At 40.7% G+C, this 27,284-nt stretch overlaps 2 protein-coding genes across 4 annotated transcripts in view; one reads left to right on the top strand and one right to left on the bottom strand.

Annotated features, from left to right (window-relative positions):
- The window catches only part of Lepr (leptin receptor), a 101,940-nt gene extending 94,959 nt beyond the window's left edge, over window positions 1–6,981 (top strand). For 2 of the 3 annotated variants that reach the window (XM_052717418.1, XM_052717417.1), the window contains exon 19: window positions 3,373–6,981. In XM_052717418.1, the coding sequence (XP_052573378.1) occupies window positions 3,373–4,197 (825 nt within the window). In that variant the 3' untranslated portion in view covers window positions 4,198–6,981. The other variant, XM_052717419.1, reaches the window with a different exon arrangement.
- Window positions 6,982–24,001: 17,020 nt separating this feature from the next.
- On the bottom strand, window positions 24,002–26,770 carry LOC128097810 (PRAME family member 12-like). The gene is given in 4 exon segments (XM_052718557.1): window positions 24,002–24,027; window positions 24,030–24,562; window positions 25,460–26,050; window positions 26,484–26,770. Coding segments are annotated over 4 exon segments (1,437 nt in total).
- Between the last annotated feature and the right edge of the window lie 514 nt (window positions 26,771–27,284).

The raw sequence follows: 27,284 nt of genomic DNA, 5'->3' as shown, positions 1-27,284 counted from the left end.
CCTCAAACTTTTCGATATTACTGTTGATTTTATCCCCCTTTTATTCCCTGAACTCTTATTCTTTCACCTATTCTGCTGTAGTCTTCCCTGCTGAGGTGATCAATCTGTCCTTGGAGTATCTATGGCGTCCGGTAAGGGAGTGAGAGAAGTCCCTCCAGACGCCCACCCTCCCCTTCCCTAAGCACATCACTGCAACACAACACAAGAACATAATAGAGCCTTGGTCCACCAAAAGAGAGGGGTTGGAATCTTCTATCTTTGACTGTCTGCATGACCTTTTTATTTTGTTTTCTTATTTTGTTCTATTTTATTTAAACAGAGAACGGACATTCTTTGAAGTCTCCCATGACCACTACAGATGAACCCAATGTACCAACTTCCCAACAGTCCATAGAGTATTAGAAGATGTTTACATTTTGAAGGAGGGAAGCAAACCTAAACTATTGTTTGAATTACTACAAACTAACATATGATGAGCTTAATAGAGATGTGTACATTTGTGGCCACTGTGTGGGTTTGATGTAGTTCAGTTGGGGCATATGCTTAATTATCAGGGCATCTAAAGTTTGAAATTAATATTCATGGTCTCTGCTTTCAGATTTTTATTTTTCTGGTCAGCAAATGTTAGTGGTGTGACTATTGCTATCAGAACATATTCTCTTTCCAAGTATGGTAGAAATATGGTAGAAATTTCTGTAGCTAAGTGAACTCTAGCAGGCAACTTGTGACACACAGCTTTGCAAAAACTCCACATACAAGCTGCAAGGAAGGTATTTAGCTTCTCCTTCTACATATGAAGGCTTCCATATTAGATTTCTTTATAAACACTTATACATTGGTGAATTTCAGATTCTCTTGAATAACGTGACTTTTGTATACCAAACTAGGGACAATCTAGGACTTTTAGTTTTCTGTAGTCTTGAATATGACTTAAGTTCTAACTCTCATTTTAGTTTAAAGAAAGCCAGAAGTTGTGGTTTCTGTTGATCAAAGACCTAAAATAGAATCTGTACTTCATATCAGGATAAACCTACAGACCAATGGAAGCTATACCTTATGTCAGGATAACCCTATACAGACCAATGGAAGCTATACTTCATATCAGGATAACCCTACAGACCAATGGAAGCTATGCTTCATGTTAGGATAACCCTTCACACTCAGGTCAGATTGTCCAGAGTAAAAGAGAGCACCAACCTCTATGAATCTAATTTATTTCCACCAAATCAACCAATACCTCTGGCAGACAGGGAAGAGTGCAGGAAAGGGAGACTTTCTGGGGTTTTACAAATAGGTCATGGTGAGGACAGGGCTTTTCTCCCTGAAAAACAGATACCCTGCCATGTGTGTATGATATTAATATAGTATAGGCTTTATTGCTTACATTCAAATTAAACCAAATTTATGGACAAATATCATTCAAATTTAAGATACTGAGTCACTTCAATATGATTGGTAATTTTATTTGGATGTCTACAGAAAATTAAGGCACTAGGAGGACTGTATCCTCTTTTCTTCATTTACTATTACAGACATCATTGTATTCCAATGTCTAGCTGTGAACTTATGAAGGGTTATTTTTCAATTCTTATATCCATAGAGTGAAATAAATTTTGAACAAACATACTTTTAAGAAGTTTTGTGACCACTGATACCATATAGCTCAGTAATGTATGGTAAAAAGAAAACATTTATTATTGAAACCTTCCACATGGATGCTTTTTAAGATGGCCATGACTTATTCCACAATGAATTATTCATTAAGAAGTTTTAGGGCCCATGGACTATATGAAACAGATCATTTAAAGAACACATGAGCTTAACTGCCTGCTGTGTGTTGTTTCTGTATTTCCATATTGGCAGAAAGAAGATAATGAAATGAATGGATCAGCTGTTAAGATCATTTAAATTTTTAGAACAATTCAATGATATAAGTAGTAGAAACATTAAGGGAAAAATAAAATGTTTGAAGGAAGTCACAAACGTACAGATTTCTGTCAGAAACAATGTGAGAGTAGGATCAATTTTCTCATCATATCATTTTTCAACGATATTTGTCATTCAGTATTTTGACACTTATGTAGGTCTTTGCCAGTATTATATTTAGTGTTTGGTATATTTATTCCTCTACTGTTTAATCACTAATATATTTCAGTTAAGAGTTTGCAACTGCTGTGTTTTTATATGGGATATGCTTGCCATTGTGAAGAACTTTTGAGTATACCGCTATCTCAGGCAATAACTCAGAATTTACTTTATTAGCTTAAAAAACTGTAACATTCAGAAGGTAAATTACATGTATGATCTATGAACTGAACATATTTTCTATTTAGTTATGTTAACTATTCGATGTGATGTATCTGCAGTATTCTTTTCTTTTGCATTTTAATTTTACATTTTAAGTTTACATTGTTTGTACTGAGCTTTTTGCACGCTGATTTTTGATTTGTAGCTGCTTGGCAGGATTTCGTTGTCATGTAACCCTTGTTCTTATAAAAAAAAAAAACAACCCATGCTGTACATTTGTCTTGTGTGTTTGTCTTCATTCCGTGTGTTCCATAGGATATATCTTTACATGAGGTTATGTAAAAAGAATAACAGTTTTCAAGTCTGTCAATGTCTCTTTCACCATCATTATCTTCAGCAAGTAAGTGCCATCAGCTGTGATTTTCAGTTAGCCTCCAGCAGATTCCCACTATGACCAGAGGTAGGTGTGTTCAGTCAGTTACTTACTCTATCTTTGCGTCTATCTTATCAGATGGGATAAAGCAGTTACTGCTACCATGTTTGGAAAACTTGTTTTGCTCCTTCTGTTATATTCCAACCTGCTTTTTGTTTGTTTAAATCTTTAGAGATTACATTTTTATTTTGTGGAATTTTCTATAAAATCTAATGACTTTTTCAGAAGTCATTTTTTGGGAACTTACAAAAAATTAGACTGAAGTCATTTTGTGGAATTTACTATAAAATAGAGTGATTGCTATAAAATAGAATGAGCTCTTGAGAAGAGGGTGTTTTGCAGTCACAGCACCCAATCTCCATGGGGGGCTAAGCATCTGCAGCTATGGCTCACTTACTTTTAGCCCTTGACCACAATCAAGTATCCAATTCACTTTTACCCATGAAGAGAGTTTCACGTGTTTAGGGTCATACCATTTGAAGAACACAGGTCTGAGACTTTCTTGTCTGACTTTGAAAAGCCAAGACTACCTCTCCCTTCTGATTTTTGATATTTCAAGTTTTCAGCCCCAAACCGTGCCATTTGTGGTTGACAGATGTCCCTTGTTTTTGATCTTATACACTGGCCTTTCCGCCAGTGTGATAGAATCAAGTTGTAACATACTGAGCATTAAAATGTGTCTTTTCTTTTAGCCTGAAACATTTGAGCATCTTTTTACCAAGCATGCAGAATCAGTGATATTTGGTCCTCTTCTTCTGGAGCCTGAACCCATTTCAGAAGAAATCAGTGTCGATACAGCTTGGAAAAATAAAGATGAGATGGTACCAGCAGCTATGGTCTCGCTTCTTTTGACCACTCCAGACCCTGAGAGGGGTTCTATTTGTATTAGTGACCAGTGTGACAGTGCTCCCTTCTCTGGGGCTCACAGCACTCAAGTGACCTGTGAGGACGAGTGTCAGAGACAACCCTCAGTTAAATATGCAACGCTGGTCAGCCACTCGAAAACGGTGGAAACTGATGAAGAGCAAGGGCTTACCCATGGCTCCATCAGCAATTGCATCTCCAGAGAACACTCCCCACTGAGAGAATCTTTCCCTAGCAGCTCCTGGGAGATAGAGACTCAGGCATTTTTCCTATTATCAGGTCAGCAACCCAACACGATTTCCCCACAGCTTTCATTCTCGGCATTGGATGAGATTTTGGAACTGGAAGGAAACTTCCCTGAAGAAAATCATAGCGAAAAGTCTGCCTATTATTTAGGGGTCACCTCCATCAAAAAAAGAGAGAATGATATGTTTTTGACTGACGAGTCAGGAGTATTGTGCCCATTCCCAGCCCACTGTCTGTTTCGTGACATCAGAATCCTCCAGGACAGTTGCTCACACTTCGTAGAAAATAATTTGAATTTAGCAACCTCTGCTCAGAAGACCTTTGTACCTTACATGCCGCAGTTTCAAACCTGTTCCACTCACAGTCATAAGATAATGGAGAGTAAGATGTGTGACTTAACTGTGTAATCTCATTCAAGAAGCCTCCAGGTTTGTGTGCCAGTAGAGCGTATCATGTGTAATATATTTTATTGTTGTGGATGTGGGGGACAAGTGTCAGAGTCTAGTTTGAAAATGATTGTTTTGAAATTAATTGTGTCTGTCTTCTCTCAGTAATGCAGACAATCATACAAGGAAGCCTTCATGAGTCTAGTGATGTAGATGGACTCTCATTGAATACGTTGTCAAGCTAGCCTGGGGAGGGCTCTTATTTCTAGCTAAAAATAAACTCAGGAAGTAGAATCCTTCTAAACAGCTGGCCTCTGTGGAAAGAACAAATTTCAACATTATATTGACACCTGAAAGAGAGGCTTCAAACTAAGATCTCTGAGATATAATTGTTTCAAGTGTGTGTTTGTCTTACCTTGAGTTGTCTTGTCTTGTGCTAATTCACACATGTGCATGTGAAAATTTAAACTGAATAGGTATTCTTGTGTGCTTTGGAAGTGTGTGACATGTTCATATCTTGTGCCACTCGACTGTGTTATTTGAAGTGTCACTCCCTTAAATTTGATAATAATATCAACACTAATAATCTCTAATAAGTAGAGAATGGAACCCTACTCTAAGAAGTTACACTTTTGAAGAGGGACAGTGTAGCTAATCCCTTTGCAACAAAGCCAGGACCCATGACAGAGGATGAAGACAACTGTGAGAATGACAGCATCATCACCAGCACTTGGATGACAGTGTGGTCAGCTTTGAGAGCACGATGCCAGCCTTAACGAAAGTCCACGGAAACGATTATTTTCTGATGGATTGCCAAGTGTCACTGCATCCCACTCTAGAACATCATCCCTCCCCATCTCCACTGGGATGCTATTTCTCCCCTCACTGGATACCATTAGATAAAACAACCACTGTGCTTTACAGGTTGCACACATTAACTTGCTTACTGCAATAATTGCATGAGGCACAGGCTATACATTCCCACTGTGTCATTATCCCCCTGTGAAGGATGAAGCCATTAAGTCATCCACCCAATGTCCTAGACATAATCATTGATGGAACCAGAATTCAGATTTAATCCACACCATTTTAATACTACTGGTTGAATTTTAAACCTAGCTTTTACTTTGTCATGCTTTAAAAATCAAAATACCTGATGTCATCAAAGAAGACCTAGTGAGAGGGAACAGAGTGATGGGGGAATAATTGAGACCTGTTCTTCAACTTGAAAATTGATGTATGGATGTATTATTTATGGCAAGTTTGATATGGCAAGATGATTCAAAGACAACCTAGCAAGCAAGAAGTTAGGTAAAAAAACAAAAAACAAAAAACAAAAAACTGCACATTCAGGTGTTCAATGTCAAGAAGAATTCCAAGAATATCAGTATCATCAAAGGGAGTATGTTAATGCTTATCAGTATGCTTATGTATTGCCAAGCATCACTAGCATTTCATACTAACCTGAGACTGAGCTCCTGATTTTACCATTAACCTAAGTAAATCCCACCATGCCATCTCTACTCCAATTAGAGTTTTATGGATGAGCACTTCTAAGTGATAAGACAGATCCCTGACGCTAATTAGATTTTTTCTCAGGCTTTGTGTTTGATGAAACTGTCATATGTCCTGAATTAGGAAGATGACTCAAGATCCCACCATCCACTGATGCCTGTTTTGTCATGAGAAGGCAGAAGGTAGAACACTAACTAGTTGGCGTTCTGTGCAAAGATATGGGAAATTTTTTCTCCCACTGTTTTTCAGTAACAAATTATTACATGTTGAAATGACTCATCTATCACTTTTAATATTTGCCTATTAGGTGGAGCCTATTAATTGAAAGTACAGTATAAGAGAGATGGAAAATTTAAACTTTTCCCCTGTCAGTGTGTAGCTAGAGATTAACCACTGAGCATGTCCATTGTGATAGCATGGGCTTGGGCTTTCTGGACCCAGAACACCATGTAAGAGAAACCAATGGGTATTTTAATGAGCTCAGGAGTGAATCTGGTGTGTGAGTGACAGTGAATTCACAAATCCAACAGTCATTGAAATACTACAAATGTGAGCTAGAGTCATCTAGGGACAGCATATTAATGTGAGCTCATTGGTACTGTGCTTCTAAAACAGAGAAATTGCATCAATAAGACTGACTGACATCTGCAGCTATGTTCAGAACAGGGGCTGAACTACATGGGTATCCACAGAATAAGGTCAAGTTTATTGCCAGTGACTTGGGTTCTTACTTCCACTTATGAAAGCTGATTTCACTATTGCTACATGTTAGTCACTGGGTCCTTGTGAAAATTGTTACTAAATCAAGTTTTGTAAAATTTGGGAAAAATGTATGGTGTTTGATAACTCAGAATAATCTCACTTTTCTTCCCAAGGCTTCTATAATTTTTAAGGGATGAAAGAGTTCAATGTGAATTTTGGAGTTCTGTTCTACAGTAGTTTTTGAACCTTATCTATTTGTGTGGGTTGATCCTAAGCCTCACACAAGCTGGCAAGAGCTCCAACACACTGAGAAACAACTTCCAAACTTGGCCTCTAAAATCTTGTGAGGAAGCTTGGCAGTGGTGATGCATACCTTTCATTCCAGCACTCGGGAGGCAGAGGCAAGAGGATCTCTGAGTTTGAGGCCAACCTGGTCTATAGAGTGAGTGCCAGGACAGCCAGGGCTACACAGAGAGAACCTGTCTTGAAAAACCAAAAAAAACAAACAAACAAAAAACCCCCAAACCCTGTGATGACTATGGAATTTTGAATATGTCTTTTAAAGTCCTTAAATTGAAAAAAATAAACTGTCTTTCTTGTAGCTGGAGTTTTCCTGCCTGGCCCACAGTCAGGGCAAATCTCTCTCACCCGCCAGTCCCAAGCCGCTTAAACCCGATCAAGTAAACACAGAGACTTATATTGGTTACAAACTGTATGGCCGTGACAGGCTTCTTGCTAACTGTTCTTACAGCTTAAATTAATCCATTTCTATTAATCTATACCTTGCCATGTGGCTTGTGGCTTACCGGTACTTTACATCTTCCTTGTCCTGATGGCGGCTGGCAGTCTCCTCCCTCAGCCTTCCACTTCCCAGCTCTATTCCCCTCCTTGTCCCGCCTACACTTCCTGCCTGGCCACGGGCCAATCAGTGATTTATTCATTGACCAATCAGCAACACATTTGACATACAGAACATCCCACAGCACTTTCTATATTCAAATTTTATAGAAAGAGAATCCATCGTGTGAGCCATGACTCACTTAAAACAGTGAGAGAATAAATCATGTGTCAGGCTGGCAGGATTTTTATGTTTACTAGATTAAAACCCATACTCCACAAAAGCCACATTGTGTCTCTCTGAGAGTAGGGCTCCTACTGCAGCCTTATGCTCCATTTATAGATGCTCTGTGTTTGACAGATATGGCCCTTTCTTCCTTAAAAGATTTGCACAAAGTTCCCAAGCCAGTGGGAGAACCTGCACTTGGAGTTAGAATTTCTCCCCCTAGTCTTGACAGTCTTGCAATTCTTCTCACCTTTCTCCAGTAGAATTAAGCCCTTTCTTGCAAATGTCAAACACATATTCGAATTCCTTCAGTAGTATTGACATTAGCTCCCAAGAGCTGCAGGACAATAAGCTTTAGACTGAAAGAACTGAGAGGTATGCACACAGGGAACATTGGCAGCTTGCTGATGAATCAAGAAGTACAACTCTATATCACCTTCCAGTGGATGGGAACAGACCTCTAATATCTGGTGATCTTCAGAAGAAATTTATCTTTGTTCATCTTCCAAGACTCATCTTGATAGTTGTTTTATTCTGAAGTAATTCCTGAGAAAATCCATTCTCAAACTTTAAAGCACAAAATTAAAATGGCCCACTGTAGTGTGATTAAGCTGAGGATGCTTGTGAGAAAGCCTTCATTGTAGTTACCAAGCATGTGAAGAGCCATTTGTGGGATGGAGGTAGCCCAGTCAGTAAGTTTACTTTCTTGAGCCTCTAGTTGGAAACCGTAAAGCGCTTCTGCACTCATCATCAATGTTGAGTGAGCAACTTAAAATAAAACTGTTTACAGCTGAGACACTGTGACACGTGTTTGTATGAGCAGCTTGAAATGGATTCCATGGATTAGGTTTATATCAAGTGAATTATTTTTATACAAAATCTATCAATATTTATTTTGGAAAGCTGTTTTGAAAATGTCTATTTTTCAAAATACACTGAGCATAAATGCATAAAACTAAATTTAATGTTATAAAGATCTATGTGAGTTTGTTGTAAATAAAACATTTATTCAAAAAACATGGACCTGAGAATGAACTTGGTTGGAAGATATTTAATTTTGTAGTGAGATTCCTATATTGTACATCTTCTACTCTTGAGACATGTGTCTAAGTACTGGGCAAGGAAGTCTTGCTTTTTCATGACAATTTGTATGATAATAAATGTTATAAACATAAGCATTGAAATATGTATCTCTAATTGTGTTATATATAATTATCCTGCTTCTCTTGTAAGTTCTCAAAGGCCTGAAAGTTAGCATTACAAAGTTACATAGTCAGATATTTTCATCTTTCTATTATGCAGAATCAGTGTTAGGATTCTGAGAGGTGAAAGTCAAAGGAGAATTATTGTGGACTTAAGTTATTTGGTTCTTTTACCCATAACCTTATAGTTCATGTAAATAAGTAATATAATGTCAGCCTTTAAATGTGCTTCAGAATTCCTATAAACAGTGCCATGAATCTGGTAGGAGTCTGAAAATGCCAAGATTTCAGTGCCTCCTCATGGCTACTGAGTCCCACTTAAACAGATACACCCTAGATTCTGGCAGCATGGCTACCACCTGTGATAAAAGGTGATCCACCTTGATCGTTATGAAAGATTACCTATCTCATCCTGTTAGAACTTTATTTGAGTCTTTACTCTCTGTTGTAATGATTCATGATCATGCTTTGTTACTTTGACTACTGATAATGTGGGTTTTTGCTACTTTAAACTGTGTTCTGACATTTTCTTTTTAGTTTAGAAGGGTAACTATAGGAAAACTTTCAAATAGAGAAATGTGATAAAGATTAATGGCTTCCTTTGACTCTCAGTCAGCAGTTACCAATCCCCAAACCACCCGAGTTATCACTACACCATGGCAGGTGTATCCTTTCAGGGAAAGATCAAACCTAGGGCCTTGATCATGCTGGGCAAGTACTCTATCACTGAGATCTGTTCTCAGTCCCACCATGTGTCTTAAAAGTTTTATATAATTAGGTTTACTATGTAACCATAGTAATATACCTAGTGATTGCTTAATAATTACAGTGTATACTTTTGAAAAGAAAGTACAGTGACTTAGGGGCGGGAGGGATGGCTCAGTAACTGAGAGCACAGGATGCTCTCACACAGAACTAGTCCTTGGTTCCCAGCATCCACTTCAAGTAGCTCACAGTTGCCTTAACTGTAGCTCCTGGGGATCTGACACCCTCTTCTGAACTCAGCAGACATCCATGCTCCCATGCCGATACCCTCCACATACTCAACTAAAAATAATCTTAGAAGACAAATTTCCCAAAAAAACCATAATGATTCTTAACAGCTCAAACTTAAGGATATTTAGATGATTTATAACTGCATATGAACAATTTTGAAAAGAGCATTCTCATAGACAATTTCATCTCGACACATTTTTTTGCAAAATTACTTCTCAGTACTTGGTTGTAAATACTAAAAACCAGCCCAAATTGATTTATGTAGCTTTTTGATACTTATTTTAACTTGCAGTTGATCACATTTTCATGTTTAAATCATTTCGTTATTATCTTCACACTCCTTCCTTAATTTATATTGAGTTATTAACAGTTTGTTGTAACTAATTTTTATTTGTTTTTTGTGACTGTAGTTTTTCTTTTTTTTAAACTTTCTAGAGCTTTATAGGGAAAGAAAGGAGAGAGAAAGAGAGAAAGAGAGAGAGAGAGAGAGAGAGAGAGAGAGAGAGAGAGAGAGAGAGAGAGAGACCTCGTGGAGGGGGGGAGAATACAGGAGGGGAGAGTGTGGAAAGAGGGGGTAGTTGTTTTTCTTGAATATACCATGTTGACTACAGAAGCCTTCAGAACATATCTTAATAAGTTTATAGGCATTTCAACCTGTGGGAATACCTAGGAATAAAATGCCTCAGTTATGATCCTACTGAGCCTTCCCACCTCCTGCCAAACAACTGTGGGTTGCATCAGCACCACCATCAGGATCTGGAGGAGAGTTCCAATTGCTCCACAGATCATATGCCATCAGTGTGGATATTACCAGCCTTAGCTATTGCTGCCATACTTGAGACTGTACAACTGTTACTCTACTTTTAATTTGTATTTTTCAAGTGCATAACCATCCCTTTCCTGTTATTGTTATTGTTGTTCCTGTGCAACTCTTTCTTTCTTTTCTTTCTTTCTTTCTTTCTTTCTTTCTTTCTTTCTTTCTTTCTTTCTTTCTTTCTTTCTTTCTTCTTCCTTCCTTCCTTCCTTCCTTCCTTCCTTCCTTCCTTCCTTCTTTCCTCCCTCCCTTCCTCCCTTCTCCCTCCTTCCCTCTTTCCTTCCCTCCCTCCCTCCCTTCTTTCCTTCCTTCCTTTCTTCCCTTCTTTTTGAAACAGGGTTTAAATATATAGTCCTGGCTGTCCTGGAACTCATTATGTAGACTAGGCTGGACTCCAACTCACAGACATTCACCTACCTCTGCCTCTCAAATGCTGGGATTAAAGGCCTGTATCACCACACCCTGCAGTTTCTGTGTATTTTCTAGACATCAAACTCATGGTTTTCTTTATCCTTAGTCTTTCTGGCTGGACTTCTGAAATGCTCTCTCTTCTTTCATCTTTCTTTTCTCTGGGATAGTATCCCTTCAGTGAAGGTTTTTGTATTTTTTATAGTGTGGATCAACAATGTTGAATTCTTTCAGATGGTGTCTGAGAATATCCTTATTTTAGCTTTCATTTAAAATATCTTTAAAAATGTAATGGACACCTCATAATTTTGTGCGTGTATAGGGTGCAATATGACAGCTCAATACCTATGTCTAACAAATATTGGTCAGAATATGATGACTGGCAGAGCCATCACTTCAGACATTTTAAGTTTGCATTGGGGACATCCAAAATGTTCTCTGCTAGCTATTTTGAATAAACAATCATTGCTAACCAGCTCTAGTTATCGTAGTATAGGTAAAACATTGGTTTTTCTTCCTATCCAGTTGATAAGTATCTATAAATTGATAATGTATGACTTGTGAGTCAGCTTAAAAAGAGAAAAGGCAGAGAGACAGTAGAGTCTGACCTTCAACAGACAGGACTGTGTCTATCAGAGTACACAGCGAGGAGCAGCCTCTCTTCCACAGGAAACTGAGGGGCCTGCCAGGGGAAAAAGCTGTCTGTGACCATTTTAGGAGTGGGGGAGTTTGGGAATGAGGAAAGTGTTTCTCTTCTGCAGCCTCTCCTTCCTGAAATTGTTTGCTCAGGTGGGACAGACAGACCATCTGAGGAGACAGGCTGTCCGGACAGACATTCCTTTCTGGGCCGACCAATAACTGCTGAGCAAGGTCTTCTGTAATTTCATAGGAATCTTGTTTTACAGCCAAGGCATTCTATCATTGCAAATATTGATAAGCACAGAAAGAGATGGGAAGCAGGAGCCTCACAAGAGGTGAGGAACAGAGACATCAACTCTTTCTTGATTACTTCGAGCTGAGAAGAGTCATTGTCAGAGGGTTAGTTCCAGGTCTGTTGAAGAGGGGTGCCTCTGGTCATTTAGCAGGAGAGGAATTTGAACAGGATCAGTGGCAGTGGATCATGAGATTGGTGCCATGCATTCTTGGAGAGACTTTTGAAAAATAATAGAGCAATAAACAGAAGATTTGGCTACAATCTTCTAGAAAGTTGTAGGGAGGGAGAGGAGTAGGGACATGAGAGTCAGTGAGCCAGTGAGGTAGGTACAGAGTTGATTCAGGGTGACAGTGCATAGTCCCAGTGCCAAGAATGCTGCTCCAAAATGAGCCAGCAGAAGCAACAGGGAACTGCAGAGCATCAAAGGAAGAGAAGAGGAGAAAACAGAGGACTAGTGTAAAGAATTGTATCTGACCTGGGGTGAAAGCTATGAAGTTCACTTGTAGCCAGAGTCCACAGCATCTGAAAGGTCTTTTGCCTTTGTATCAGGAACAAATGGAGCTGTAGTAGGATGACAGCCATTGGGAGAGCTTATGTGCAACAGTTGGTTAGGTGTAGGTTTATAAGTAAAATATCTAAAAGGGATACAAACAAAAGTATGGGCATAGTAAGGAGGAAAGAACTGATGAGGCCAGGAAGGGAGAGAACTGGAAACCTCCCATAGGAGGAGGCTTGTGGTTGAATTTTTGTCTGGGCCCTGTGTCTTTGGGTCTCATCTCAAACCCAATAGCATTTGTTGGTGTGGAAGCAGCATGGTTTGTGAAGGAGGGCACAAGTCCCGTCTTAAACAGTGTTCAGATCTAGTTTTGGAGGACGTCAGCAGCTTTAGTTAAAACCATTATGAGGCTTACCTCACAGGTAGAGCTTTTGCCTTGTATGCAGCAGAGGTCTTTTTCCTTTTCTTCTCTTTTCTTTCCTTTTCAGTTTCTGAATTCTTTGGGGCAGGTTTTCATAAGCATAGCTAAATGTATTAGTCAGGATTCTCTAGGAGAACCCAACTTATAGATCCAATCTCTCTTGAATCTATTTTATATAATATAAAAGGGGGATTTATTAGACTAGCTTTCAAGCAGTGGTCCAGCTAATCCAACAATGGCTACCTATGAACAGAAGCTCCAAAAATCCAGTAGTTATTCAGTACATGAGGTTGGATATCTCAGCTGGTCTTCAGTATGTTACAGAATCCCTAAGAAATAGGGTTTACTGCTAGTGAAGGAATGAATTTGCTAGTAAGAGAGAGAGCAAGCAGATAGTCAACTTCCTTCTTCCATGTTGTTTACATCAAGTGCCAGCAGAAGGTGTGGCCCAGATCAAAGGAGTGTCTTCACACCTCTAAGATCCAGATTAGAAGTTGTGGGAGCCTGTTTTCAGGTTCCTTGTGGCTTTACCCAGCAGGTCCGCATAGAGGATGATTAGGACCAAGGGCCTGAGTGCAGGTGTCTGAAATGGTCTGCACTTGGCTGTGCTGGGGGGGAGGTCTTTTGCTCCACCCCTTGGCGTCTCTATAAATACCCTGGGACAGAGCCAGTCAGGGCCCCTTCGAAAAGGTTCCAGGCCCTCTTGAGGCTATCCTTCATTTTCTATCTGTTTATCTCTGCAAGATTCTCCACAATAATCCTTCTATCTAATATTTCCTTCTGCCCACACTCAAGAAAACTCTGGGGAACTGTGGGGTTGGTGGGTAAACGCTCCACAGAATGGTGCTATGAGCAGGGACTAAAGAAAAAAGAAAAAAATGGGACTAAAGAAAAAAAAGGGGGGACTAAGACAAATGAACAGGAACTAAAGACAAAGTAATAGGAACTATAGATAAAGGAAAATAGTAGTTTTATTAGAGTTTTTGGCAAAAGTATGGGTCAGCCCTGCCAGTGGAAAGGCATGCCGGTGTTATGGAAAATTTGAGGGGCAGGGGTTTTATCCTCAAGAGAAAAGGAAAGCGGACTGGAAGGATGTCTGATGCTGCAGCACAAAATTCTTTTCTGTCAAAATTTTCTTTCCTTTTCTCAATTTCTATCTGAAAAATAAGTATAAGTCATAGGGTAGTAATACAGTGTAGGAAAAATTTAGAAGTGTAAGATCATGTAGAAAAAAATAAGTAAGGCAACTAGACAGAAAAACTCTTCAATTTTCTAACTTTGGGGGCTATGAATGCAAACTGGGGGAACAATCTTTCTTTGGGCTTTACGGGAAGTAAAAAAGCTCTTTTTTGAGTTTATGGGGAAGAAAAAGTTTCCTATGGAAGCTTTTGTCCTGGGGACAGCTGAAATGCTAAGTCCAAGTGGCAGGAGAAAGTGATATCTCCCTGAGGCAAAAAAAGCCAAAAAGTTTAAAGTTCAGAAGTTTTGGGAAAAGTTGGTCTCTCTCTTGGGAAAAATAATTCTTAAACTATAAAGCTTTTCTTGGAAAACTTGGGCGGGGGGGAATCTCTCTAAAAAGCCTTAATCTTTCTCAAACTAAAAGCTCTCTTAAACTTAACTAAAGCCTTTCAGAACTCTCTCTCAGAAGGACAAATTAGAATCACCTGAAGATATTAGTATGCGGACCACCTGTGATTAGTTCTAAGGGAAAACAACAAACCTCTTAAGACAGCAAAACCTCTCTAAGTTCTGACTTTCAAGCTTTGAAAATCCTCCCTACAATGCAGGAGGCAGGGACAAGTTCCTTAAAACCTCTTCTAAGCTCTGTCTCTTCAAGCTAGTGAAAGACAGTGGGTCAGAGTACCCTGAGGGAAACGCTTGGGAGAGTGTGGGTAAAGAGCTACAGAGAGCCCAAAAGGGCAGGAAACTTTACCTGAGAAAAGCAAAAAAGCCAAGCTTTTCAGTTACAGCCCAGCTGAGGCATCAAGGGTTTTGTTTCTGAGTGAGCATTTCAGAATGAAAAGGTGCTCCTAATGGTCCTAATGCAAAGATCCCCTGAAGCAATGCAAACTGTTAACATTGTATCCTAGCTTCTGACCAAAAACCCAGAAGTGACTGGCCAGCGTCTCTGAGTTGGAGTGCATTTTGGGGATACTAGGGTTCCTGCAGTTGTAAACTTCCTGGAGCACAGAGCTGAGGCAGGAAGGTTCAGGACCTAGGGGAAGATTGCTAATGAACAACCAAAGCTAAAGCCAGTGGGAACGGCACAGTTGTCCGCTTTCCTACAAGTCCCGGGTTTATAGGTCCACAGCTGCAAAAAGAAATCTGAGAAAAAGCTTTCCTATCAGAGTAAGGATCTTTCTGGGAAAACAGTAAAGCTGAACTGTGTCTGAAGCAGTTGTGCTGTTGAGTCAGAACGCTGTCTGGGGAAAGAGCCCAGCCAGGGCAGGACAGAACTATCCAGGAGTAAAGCTTTCTTTTCTGTCAGAAAGCACCTCATTGAGAAAAGCTTTGTTTCAACTGAATCCGATGAGATGAGGGAGTGTAGCCCTAAGGGGTGATTGTCTCTGGTATAAACTCTGTCCTTGAGCACCCAGACAAGCAAATGCAGCCCACTGGGGGACTGGGCCAGGTGAAAGGCCTGAGGGAAAAACACCTGTCCTAATGCAAGCTTAGATATGGCAAAAACCTCCCTTGCTAAGCTTGATTTATGAACACAAACCTCAGACCCCGAAAACAAAAATGGACAAAAAGCCCCTACCTTCAGTAGCAGGGAAAGCCGCCACTGTAGTGTTGGAAATGATTCTGGAGTAGAGGGGATAAATTGAGACCAAACTGGGAACTGTCTGGGAGAAAGACTCTGAAGAAACAGAAGGGACATAATCCTCCCCAGAAAAATATGACCTGAAAAAGCTGCTAGAATTTGAGGCAGATTCGGGGAGAGAAAAAAGCCCCTATCTCCAAAGGCAGCTAGCAGAGGTACAGAGCCACAGACATACCTGAAGCTCTGCATCTGCGGAGTAAGGAACAAGCAAAATGAGAATAAAGTCAGTGGGAGAAAATCTCTCTGAAGGAGTTATGGAAAAGCTGTTGTAAATGTTCATTTTTCACTGACTGGCTAAGGCAAACACAAGTCCAGGGGAAAGTTGCCAGCCTCAATGCGCGCTAATGAGGCAGGTGCAGTTCTGATTCGGGGGCCAGTGTCAAATGAAGGAGAGACACCTATTAAAGCCAGCTGAGGAGAGAATAGGAATCTCCCAATGTGCCATAGCTGAAAATGTAAAATGCTTATTCAAATCTCCCGTTGCAAAAGCAAAAAACTTTGTTCAAACCTCCCGGGCAAGAATTTGTAAGCAAGTCTGGTAAAAGAGAACCAGTTGACGCTCAGACCCGAAAAGAACTATGGGAAATGAAGTCCAAAAGCTAGCTTGCAATAGGGGACTGATATAAGGGAAATGCATTCTGGGAAAGGTAGTTTTTCCGCTAAAGATAGCGACATTGCCCTGAAACACTTGTCAGCTCGAAAATATGTTCATGGTAAACTTAAAAAACAGCTTTTAAAAGAATAAGGAGGAAAATCGTCTAAGAGTTTAAGTGTCAGTTCCAATGAAAAAATTGAAAGGATACAGAACTAGGTGCTTCGAGGTTTGGGGCTCCTTTGGTAAAATGCCTTATTTACCCTAATAGCTGTGCAAAGTTTTTACGGTAGTTGGATGACAAAAAGCTACCCTTAAGAGCAAACAAGTCACTTTAAAATCGTTAAGAAAGCAAGAGAGAGCAGTTTATACACTGAACGTTGTCTTAGATATGAAGAAACTTATGGGAAAATAAAGTTCTTTGCCTTTTGAACAAACTGCCTACAATGAGTAATTCCTTTGCAAATCTAATAAGGAGACAAGGAAACAGGTATTCAAAAAGAAATGACTGCCTTATAGATGGGGAACAAACTTCAGAAAAATCTGCCTTAAAAAAATAGTTGCTTCACCTGAAAGTTCCTTATAAGAAATCAATGCTAAATATCACAGGTGCTGATATCAGGAGTTAAAGCTAATGAAGTGAAAATACTAAATCCTGAAAATGCTTTTTCTCAAAGTAAGCTAATGAAGGATATGTTTCATGAAAGAACATCTATGTTCTTGACTCCTTTGAATAGTAACAGTTTTGGTGAAAATATTGGAACTAACTACAACCAAGTCAAAATGTTTCAACAAATTTAAAACGCTATTCCACAAAAGAAAGCTGCCATGCTTTGTGGGCCATATTAGAGCTCACTCCAATCTTCCTGGTCCTTTAGCTGAGGGTAATGCAATGGCTGAGCATTATCCCAAGTGGAAATGGCTCAACAGTCACATGCTCTTCATCAAAATAGCAAAAGCTTAAGAAAGCAATTCAATCTTACCAAAGAAGCAGCTCATCAAATAGTTAAATGATGTGGGGTATGTCCAAAATATTTTCCTATCCCTCACTTAGGGGTAAACCCTCGAGGTCTTCTTCCCAATTATCTATGGCAAATGGATGTTACACATATTGTAGAATTTGGCAAATTAAGATATGTACATGTGACCATTGACACTTATTCGGTATTTTTAATGGCTAGTGCACAACCTGGGGAAGCTACAAAACATGTAATTATGTATGCTTGAAGTGTTTTTCATATATGGGTATACCAAAAATTATTAAAACTGATAATGGTTCTGGATATAGTAGCAAGGCATTTCAACAATTTTGTACCCAATGGGAAATCATACATAAAACAGGTATTCCTTATAATCCTCAGGGACAAGGTATTGTGGAAAGGGCTCATAGCAGTCTTAAAATACAACTTCAAAAAATAATAGGAAGAAATTTACCCTCAATCTCCACATAATGCATTAAATCGTGCTCTTTTTGTTCTGAACTTTTTGAATATGGATGTCAGTGAGCAGTCTGCCGCAGATAGATTTTGGCACAGTGGCACCCAAGCGACTTTTGCTCAAGTGAAATGGAAAGATCCCTGCTCGGGATTATGGAAGGGTCCAGATCCTGTTTTAATATGGAGTCGAGGACATGTTTGTGTTTTTTCACAAGAGGAGAATGAAGCTCGGTGGTTACCGGAGCGTCTAAGGATCAGCTCCAATGATGTTCCTATAAAGGAACCAGAATGAAAGTGGCTCGATTAGTGTTTCTGAGGTTTTGTCACTGGTTAATGCAAACAGTGAGGAAACAGAGTTTGGAGCTGTGCCGCTTTTGGCTTTACTGGCTCCTTTAGAAAAATACTTTATATCACCTAATAGCTGTGCAGTCTTTGGCGAAGAGCTTTACAGCAGCTAAATATGGTAATTTCACCCTCAGCGTGAAGTGAAGTTTTTCCCTAGAAGGAACCAAAAGTACTGCTGTAGCCGGGCGGTGGTGGCGCACACCTTTAATCCCAGCACTCGGGAGGCAGAGCCAGGGGGATCTCTGTGAGTTCGAGGCCAGCCTGGTCTCCAAAGCGAGTTCCAGGAAAGGCGCAAAGCTACACAGAGAAACCCTGTCTCGAAAAACCAAAAAAAAAAAAAAAAAAAAAAAGTACTGCTGTAATAGACACGTTTGTCTGAATTGAAGTACTTAGGGGAGCTATTATGAATTTGGGTGAAGGGACAGCCTCTAGTTAAAAACCATTTACGCTGACAGTGCATCTCTGCCAGTTCCGGAATAGCATATCACAACTCTATAACGACAAAACTCACTAAATCCCCATGTTGTATAGCAAAGCTGACTATAAACTCTAAACTTTAGAAATGATGTACGTACTTCCTGTCTAGTTAAGAGAATCTAATAGAGATAGTGATGATAATTAAGAGTAAGAAGTAGAAAAAGATGAAAATAAGATATGTGAGTTTGTAGAAATTATTCTGTCTTGTTAGATCTGTGTTAAGAAATCTTTGGGTGTTTGCTAAATTATATATATGCTAATGGTAGCCCTATATAAGTTTGTAAAATAGATCTATAGAGTTCCTTTAAGAATATAAGCTTGCAAGAAGTACCTAAGGTAGTCTTAAGACATGTAGTAATAAGCTTGTAAGATGCTAGTTGTAAGTTTAAATAAGAAGATGGAATGAATATAAGAAGTATATAAGAAGTAATAAGAAATAAATTTGCTAAAGTAGTACTATAGTTTCCTTAAAGAGTATAAATAAGTAGATGTTAATATGCTATATGTGAGTTTGTAAAAATGTGTAAATGTTGAGTGTGAGTTTATGCTTAAGCACATGTTATGAGTTTGTGAAAGTATAAATATTGAATGTGAATCTATGCTTAATGTATATGGTAAAAGAATCAGACACAGAAGATAGTGTCCTAGTAGACTGCAAAGTAGGCAGTCTGAATGGTTTCAAAAGCTCCAGAAGCCGCTAAGAATGGCGGACGCCAGAACCAGCACAACAAGGCATCCGCAGCTGAGATCCATGGAAAATCAACGCAACACAGAAAAACCTGAGCGAACAGCAAAAATGGTGCAGTTTAAAATATTACTATTACTAAAAAGGTCTCTGGCTTGAGAATAAAAGTTGCAGAGACGCTTGTTTGAACTAAAATTGTTAACTGCAAAAAGATTTTGGTTATGGATTTCTTCATATTTGGAAGGCTAGTGCCAGAATTTATCATTTGAATTTTGGGACTTAAGAAATGAACAATAGAGGGGTTGGGGATTTAGCTCAGTGGTAGAGCGCTTGCCTAGCAAGCGCAAGGCCCTGGGTTCGGTCCTCAGCTCTGGAAAAAAAAAAGAAATGAACAATAGAGATTTAATTGCAATGGGACAATTTTGAGTTTACTTATAGTAATGACCTAGGAACTGTTGTCTAGAATTGGGTTAAAAATGGAACTGTTTAAATGAAGAGATTTATTGACCTAGAGTCAAGATGTGTGTGCATATATGCTGGTGATTAATGAATTGTTCTGTGTTAAAATGCAATTGTTTTGTGGAACTGTTTATGTAAAAATGGAATGACTTACGGAACTGTTTTTGTGATACAAATGGAACTGTTTAAACAGAAAAGTTTGTTTTTTTTCTAACTAGGTTTGAGATTTTGTTTAAAATTATAAAGAAATGGAGGAGTTATGAGGTTGAATTATGTTTGCAGAAATTATGTTTAACCTATTGATATTAGTGCACCATGGTTTTGTGGAGTTAAGGAAATAAAGTTTGATGTGAATACATCGAAGTTTTTCCTATGTTCCTGTTAGCAAGAAAATTCAAATGATTAAGAGTTAAAGTTGTAAGATGGAGAAAATTCTTAACTATAGCACCATATATGCTAATTCAACTGGCTTTGTTAAGAGTTTGCTTTGTGTTGTAAGATTGGGAGGATTGTGACTATGTATAGCAATATTTATGTTAACCTGTTAATGGTAATGATGAAGCTAAGGGATTCTTTCAGTTTGTAGTTGCCTTAAGAGTTTTTGGTTTAGAAAGGGCTTGAGGCAGCTAAGACTGCTGTAGTCACCTTGGACCTAATTCAAAAGAGAAATGCCGTCTTTGTCCTCTACTCCCATACTGGGAGGTGTAACACCTATGGAGATTGCAGTAAGCCATTAATAATTAGTTTTTTATATATGAAGAAAGGGGGACCTGTGGGAGCCTGTTTTCAGGTTCTTTGTGGCTTTACAGAGCATGTCCGCATAGAGGATGATTAGGACCAGAGGCCTGAGTGCAGGTGTCTGAGATGGTCTGCACTTGGCTGTGCTGGGGGGAGGTCTTTTGCTCCACCCCTTGGTGTCTCTATAAATACCCTGGGGCAGAGACAGTCAGGGGCCATTTGAAAAGGTTCCAGGCCCTCTCGAGGCTATCCTTTATTTTCTGTTTATCTCTGCAATAAACCCTTGCATCTAATATTTCCTGCTGCCCACACTCAAGAAAACTCTGGGGAACTGTGGGGTTGGTGGGTAAATGCCCCACAAGAAGTGAATATCCAATTAAAATGATTTAATTAATATCTCTCATATGTGTACCAAGGAATTTGGGATTAATTCCAGATGTATTCAAGTTGAAAACCAAGAGAAGCTCCCATACTAAGTAGTATGACCTTGAACCTCTGGTCCTCTGCCTCTCCTCCCACAGTGTTAAGACTGCAGGAGTGCACTAGTGTGCCTAGTGTTTCGTGGGTATGAGATGTAACTCAGGGCTCTAGGATGCTAGGCCCTCACTCAAGCAACTGAAGTACATCCCAGAATTTTGTAGGGGAGGGAGAAGCTGAGAACACTGCTGTGTAACACTAAGTAGTCTTAACTCAGTCTATGACCCCAGCTTTTGTGACAAACTTGTCTGTCATCCTGCATCTGACTCTGATATGAGGGTACTGGGCATTCACCCTCCAACCTACACTGTTTTCAGTGAGCAAATATGCTTAGCTACATCTGGTAACTTATCCTTTCTTTTCTTTTTGAGATTATAATTTAATTACAACATTGCTTTCTTCACTTTCTTCCTAAATCCTTCCCCAAACCCCTCCTTGTTCTCCAAGTTCATGGCCTTTTTTTAGCTGAGGGTTATTACATGCATATATGTATATGCATATATATTCCTACATACAAGCTGTTCAGTCTATATAATGCTACATACATTGTGGTGGTCTGAATGAAAATAACCCTCATAAACTCACTGGGTATAGCTGAAGTTTTCCTGGCCCTGCCTGGCCCACGGTCAGGACAAATCTCTCTCACCCTCCAGCCAGTCCCGAGGCACTCGGACACAAGCAAACACACAGAGACTTATATTACTTATAAACTGTGTGGATGTGGCAGGCTTCTTGTTATCTAGTTCTTACATCTCAAATTAACCCATTTCTATAAATCTACACCTTGCCACATGGCTCATGGCTTACCCGTACTTTATATCCTGCTTCTCAAGGTGGCGGCTGGCAGCGTCTCCCTGCCTCAGCCTTCCTGTTCCCAGCCTCATCCTCTCTTTGTCCCGCCTATACTTCCTGCCTGGCTACTGCCAATCAGCACTTTATTTATTAACCAATCAGAGCAACACATTCACAGCATAGAGAACATCCCACAGCAATGTGGTGTGTGTTTTGGAGGTAGGGCCTTGTTGGAGTAGGTGTGGCCTTGTTAGAAGTACATCACTAGGGGAGTGGGCTTTGAGGTTTCAGAAGCCCAACCAGGCTCAATGGCTCACTGTCTTCCAACTGCCTGTGGATCCAGATGTAGAACTCTCAGCTACCTCTCCCACACCTTGTCTGCCTGCATGCCACCATGCTTCCTGTTATGATAATGAACTAAACCTCTGAACTGTAAGCCACCCACAATTAAATGTTTTTTTTTTTTATAAGAGTTGCCATGCTCATGGTGTCTCTTCACAGCAATGGATGTCCTAAGATATACATGTACGTTTTTAGGACTGACACTTTAGGAGAATCTACAAGCACTAATTTCCTAAACCAGCATAATCCCTAACAACAATCTATAAACATATGTCCTCATACCTACAGAGAAGTGTAGTCTTCACCCCTCATCAAGAAACTTCTTGGGCGGTGGTGGCACACGCCTTTAATCCCAGCACTGGAAGGCAGAGGCAGGCGGATCTTTGTGAGTTAGAGGCCAGCCTGGTCTACAGAGCAAGATCCAGGAAAGGCACAAAGCTACACAGAGAAACCCTGTCTCGAAAAACCAAAAAAAAAAAAAAAAAAAAAAAAGGCTAAAGCAGGAGAATTATGATGGGGTCGGGGATTTAGCTTAGTGGTAGAGTGCTTACCTAGCAAGCATAAGGCCCTGGGTTCGGTCCTCAACTCCAGAAAACAAAACAAAAAAAAAAAAAGAAGAAACATCTTTGCAAGAGGCAGAGACCACTATAGAAAACTACAACCAGTCAAAATGGTGAGGAGCCCAGTCCAAATGAATGCATCTACAAAATACTCACACACCTATGGCTCAGGGAACATGGCTGAAGAGGGGGTGGGAAGAGGATTGTAAGATCTAGAAGATCCTTCAGATTGTGTCACTCAATCATCTTAAAAAATGCTGATAGTATATGGAGATTCAGAATCCCAGGTGAGCCTCAGGCATGAAGAACCTGGTTGCAGAGTCTCCTTATTTCTGTGGATGAACTAACCTGGAAAGGGATCAGACACTCATTAGATTGATACAGTATATATTCTATTTGCTGTGAATAAGGTGTGTTGTGGGACTCCAACTTCATAGCTAAAATATGAAACAATTTGGAAGAACAAAAAGATGCCCCATGTTCACAATAGGCATTTAGCCTGTGACAGCCAACCTCTGTGAGCACTGATGGAGCTCTAAGTTCTATGGACCTCCACACTTTTCTAGACTGTGTTAATAATCCTGGTCTTGTGTTCAAATGCCACTCTGCTCACAATCACATCACTTCCCAAGGGATGGGTCTGTCCAGAGTGTGATTTCAAGTGTTCTTCACAGTTAGTACATTGTGTGAGTTAGCAGGCATTAATCACAACGATGTGTGAGGACAGGAAGATTTATTTTTTTAATGAAGACCAATGAAAATCCAGAGTAATTAAAACCATCTTATTGCAACCTGATCCAATGAAAGGGAGTAAAATAGTTGGCTTGGCTACTCTCTTAGCAAATCAAGACAAAACTCACAACTAAACAGTTAACAACCAGGTCTTAGGTCAGTCAGTTCTCTAGGCAAGGACTTTTTCTTCAGCCATCTTCAGTGTGTGCTCAGCACCTCCTATCTGAGTATTCTGGGATGGAATCTCCTGAGTTTCTCCAAAACCATGTTCATAGGAGAGCGGGTCAATATTGCTCAGTTCAGTTTGACATTTCTGTACCAATAATCCACCAAGCAGCCAAACAATGGGATGTAAAGAGGGGAAAACAGTGTCATAAATCTTCAATGCATTTTGATGCTGGCAGTCTTAGACCAAAATGTCCTTGATCATACTTCATGAGGTCACAGGACAGCTGGACTGTGAACCTAAAACTTAGATTACTGACTGAATAGGATACAGAGGAGAGCATTCAGGTTCTTAGTCTGACCATAAATCTACAGCTATCACATTCTGGGAAGCCAGTGGTGTACCTGTTTTGACAGAGGTACATTTAGAAATGCAAAACTGCCTTTCTGATTCCACAAGACAACTGTGGCCTTGGTCCCATTCTACTTCAAGTCAAGTTAGTCCCTGTGGTATAGATCCACTGAACACTATTTGGTTCCCAATGAATCACACAGTGTCTGAAACCATGTGTTCTGGGACCTCATGATGAAATCCCTGCCCCTAGACTTGCATTTCTCAGTATCCAGAAGCAGCCTTTTCCTATTTATTGTCAACACCTACAAAGTCTGCTCTCTGTCCATAAACACAGTGCATAAGGCATTCAAAGCAGATGCCTATAGCAAAGGCTACTATGTTGGGCTGCCTTTGGGCAGTGACTATATCCCGGAGCTCAGGACATACTTGGGTAAATTTCTCCACTAGGGTATAACCCTGGTGATCATAGCACTCTAGAGGGGCGGGGAAGAGCTCTAGAATCAACTTGCTTAGATTGGCCATGCTTTGCAGAAGGTCCTTCAAAACAGCCATAGAGAAGTCGTTTTCATAGAAACAGACCCTGGTGAGCTGGGAGCACTGGCTCAGGGCAGGCAAGAGGGCACTGAGCTGAGAGTCCTTCATCTTGCAGTTCATTAAATCCAGGATCTGCAGTGTGTCTGCTACATTCTCTAGGAGAACTCGGAGACGTGTGGGACGTATCTTGGATAACGGTACACCATTGAGGACCAGGTGTTTCAGGTGACAGAGCCTCTGACACTGTGACAAGTGTTTCAGGTCTGACTGTGAGAGCTGACAAAGAGTGATGCACAAGGACTCCAAGGGGGTCTTCAGGCTTCTAGGGAAAGAACAGGAAATTAGTTCTGGCTAATGAAGGACATTAGGAAGGTTGACGCTGAGACAGAAGGGATCACATATGTAAAGTCAGACTAGCCTTATGCTGAAGGTCAACACTTGGGATACAACCTGTTGGTTCCTGCTCATTTAATTGTCTCCTGAGACATATACATAAGGTGGGACAGTCTCAGACCACAGATCTGTAGCTCCCTGTCCTCACTCTGTCAAACAGAACTAAACTTTGCAACAGCAGGCTGGGAGGTCATACCCAGAGAGGACCATCAAAAAAAGGTTCTGGAAATATCTTGGTATGTGTCCTGCATAGCTCATCAATGTCCCTCCTTTCAATCACATCCTCTATGCCTGATTTCAGTGCTCCACCTTTGAAAGTAGTGGTCCCACCCACCCAGCATCACCTATTTCCACCTACTAAGTCTCAACCTTTGCTCATATTATCCTTCTCTCTGGGAGAGTTCAAGGCTGACTGAGAATGCAGCACAGGAACAAGCTGGTCCCTGTTCACAGAGATGTGAGTACAGAGCTCCTTAGGATCCTGTGCAGGTGTGAGTTGTCCACACCTCAGGGCCTGTTAATCTGTCCAGTTCCCTCCCATTAATGTAGCCAAGATCTCAAGGAGGAATATCCAGAGCACACTCACTGGGCCTGACCCACCCAATGGACCTGCTTTCAAGGCAGCTCTCTAAACATCTCCTACCCCAGCTCTGACTCTGCTAAATGAATGGTCAGTTATGAAGGAAACAAGTCCACCCTTAGATACTGTAATGAGTCCATCATTCTAAAATCCACAGTGTCACACACACCCCAGGGGACAACTAATGCTGAAGCAAAGGGAAAAGGTTTGCTGTCACAGTAGAAACAGCTCTCCATCCTTCCTTACCTGAACAACTGCTTCATGTGGTCAGAGGAAAAGGAGACTCCATTCATAGAGAAATGCTGGAGACAGTTGAGTTTGGAGAACTGAGAAAGGAACTTGATGGCACATGTTTCCTCTGTGTCTGTCAAAGTATTTACAACCCTTTGTGTGCCCAAGTAGATCTGAGTTAGACAGAATTTGCGAAGATTTCTCATATGGCCAAGGCAAGATGCAAAGTGACCCAGGAAGGGCAGAAGCTGGTTTGTGAATAGTTCCAATTCCTCGATATAGTGTGGATGGAAAATGTCCAAGACCTTCTTGATAATCTCCACAGGGAGGGCACAAATAGTCATCCTCAGACAGCACAGCCGCACAGAGCCTTTTCTCTGCTGGGCCCACTGCAACAAGCATGTTTGGTGTTCTTTCAGCTGGAACCTGAAGCTAAGGTCAGTGACCACCTTCAAAGGTGGCCTCAGCGTGTATCTAGGAAGGTCCCTCCCTACTTGCTTCCCACTCCCAGTCTCTGTTGAGTGGGCTCCTTCCTGTGTTCTAGTCCGCACATCCAGGAAATCGTGGTGCACATTCCTCAAGTCAAGTACTTGCAGCTTCCAACGGCTGGGAGGGAAAAGGAAGGAGTTTCATAATGTAAACCAGGAACTGACTCAGAGACAGTTTATGTCCCACTTCACTATTGTCAGCTCCAACACAGCCCCTCTCACCTGCCAGGCCAGGACTCTTAGCATGAACTGCATCTGGAGACTTTCCTCCCTCCCTCCATTCAATGACTCTAGACTTGAGTCTCTTTCACATCAAATGCCTGTAGGAGAGCCAGGGGGAAGGCTCATCCCACTATGTCTTCATGGACTCTGAGCTGTCCTCCACTCCTGACTGCCATTTATATCAGCTCTCAACTTGAATAGAAGTTCTACAGACTTTCAGGTTGTGACAACAGAAGCCTCTGTCCACTTTGACCCCATTCTCCCTCACCTCACATGAATTTACCACTAGCTCAGTGACTACCCTTCTCTTCTCCTTGGGCCTTGCTTACCTGGGACGAACCTTCTGTGACTGAAGCATGTCTAGGCCATCCAGAACAGCTTGCAATGCCTCCACATCGGGGGTCTTCATCAGGGCCCCCACAGGGAGGCAAGCAAAGGGCCAGGCTGCCACCATTGCCTTCAGTAGTCCCAGGTGTCTACCGTCGAAGGCCTCCTTGAACAATGGTGGGAAAAAATTTGTGGGCATGGACTCCAGGGCAGAGATGGCCAAGGCCTGATTGCTCAGCAGGCTCTGCACTGCCAGCTGCTGGAGTGTGGGGATGTTCTTGATGCTCATGCTGATAGATTTTCGTTCAGGAGGAACCTGGGCAAGCATTTAGGAGACACATTTTCAGCTTATGTTTTGGGAATTCCTACTTCTCACATGTTGCATGAACCAGAGGATCAGAGTCCTTGGTCTAGTAATAATGGAGAACTCAGGGTGCTCTATTATACCATCTGGTGGTGTCAAAGCCAAACTTCCATCACTCTCAGCATGTGGAATCTCTTATAAGACCCCACAGGGGCACTAATTAATCATTGTCCCACCGGGTATTCAAAGGTAGAAGGGTTATTCAGAAGCATGCAGACTGACCAGACTCTTGCTGCAGGAAAAGACACTGACCCTCTTTCCAGGCTCTCCAGAAAATACAGTGCTGATGCCACCTGGTTGACCCACCCTTATTGTGCTTTCAACAAACTGATCCTTCCTGGGACAGACTGAAGTGAATTTGTGAAATGCTGTCAGTCCACACTACTTCTAAATGCTTTAGAGATGGGTGTGGAGGTACTGAGCTATATTATACTCATTT

Source organism: Peromyscus californicus, unplaced genomic scaffold (genome assembly GCF_007827085.1).
Source record: "Peromyscus californicus insignis strain IS unplaced genomic scaffold, ASM782708v3 Scaffold_5__1_contigs__length_169319896, whole genome shotgun sequence".
Taxonomy (NCBI): Eukaryota; Metazoa; Chordata; class Mammalia; order Rodentia; family Cricetidae; genus Peromyscus; species Peromyscus californicus.
The sequence above is the reverse complement of the archived record's forward strand: the minus strand, read 5'-3'. Positions and strand labels throughout refer to the sequence as shown.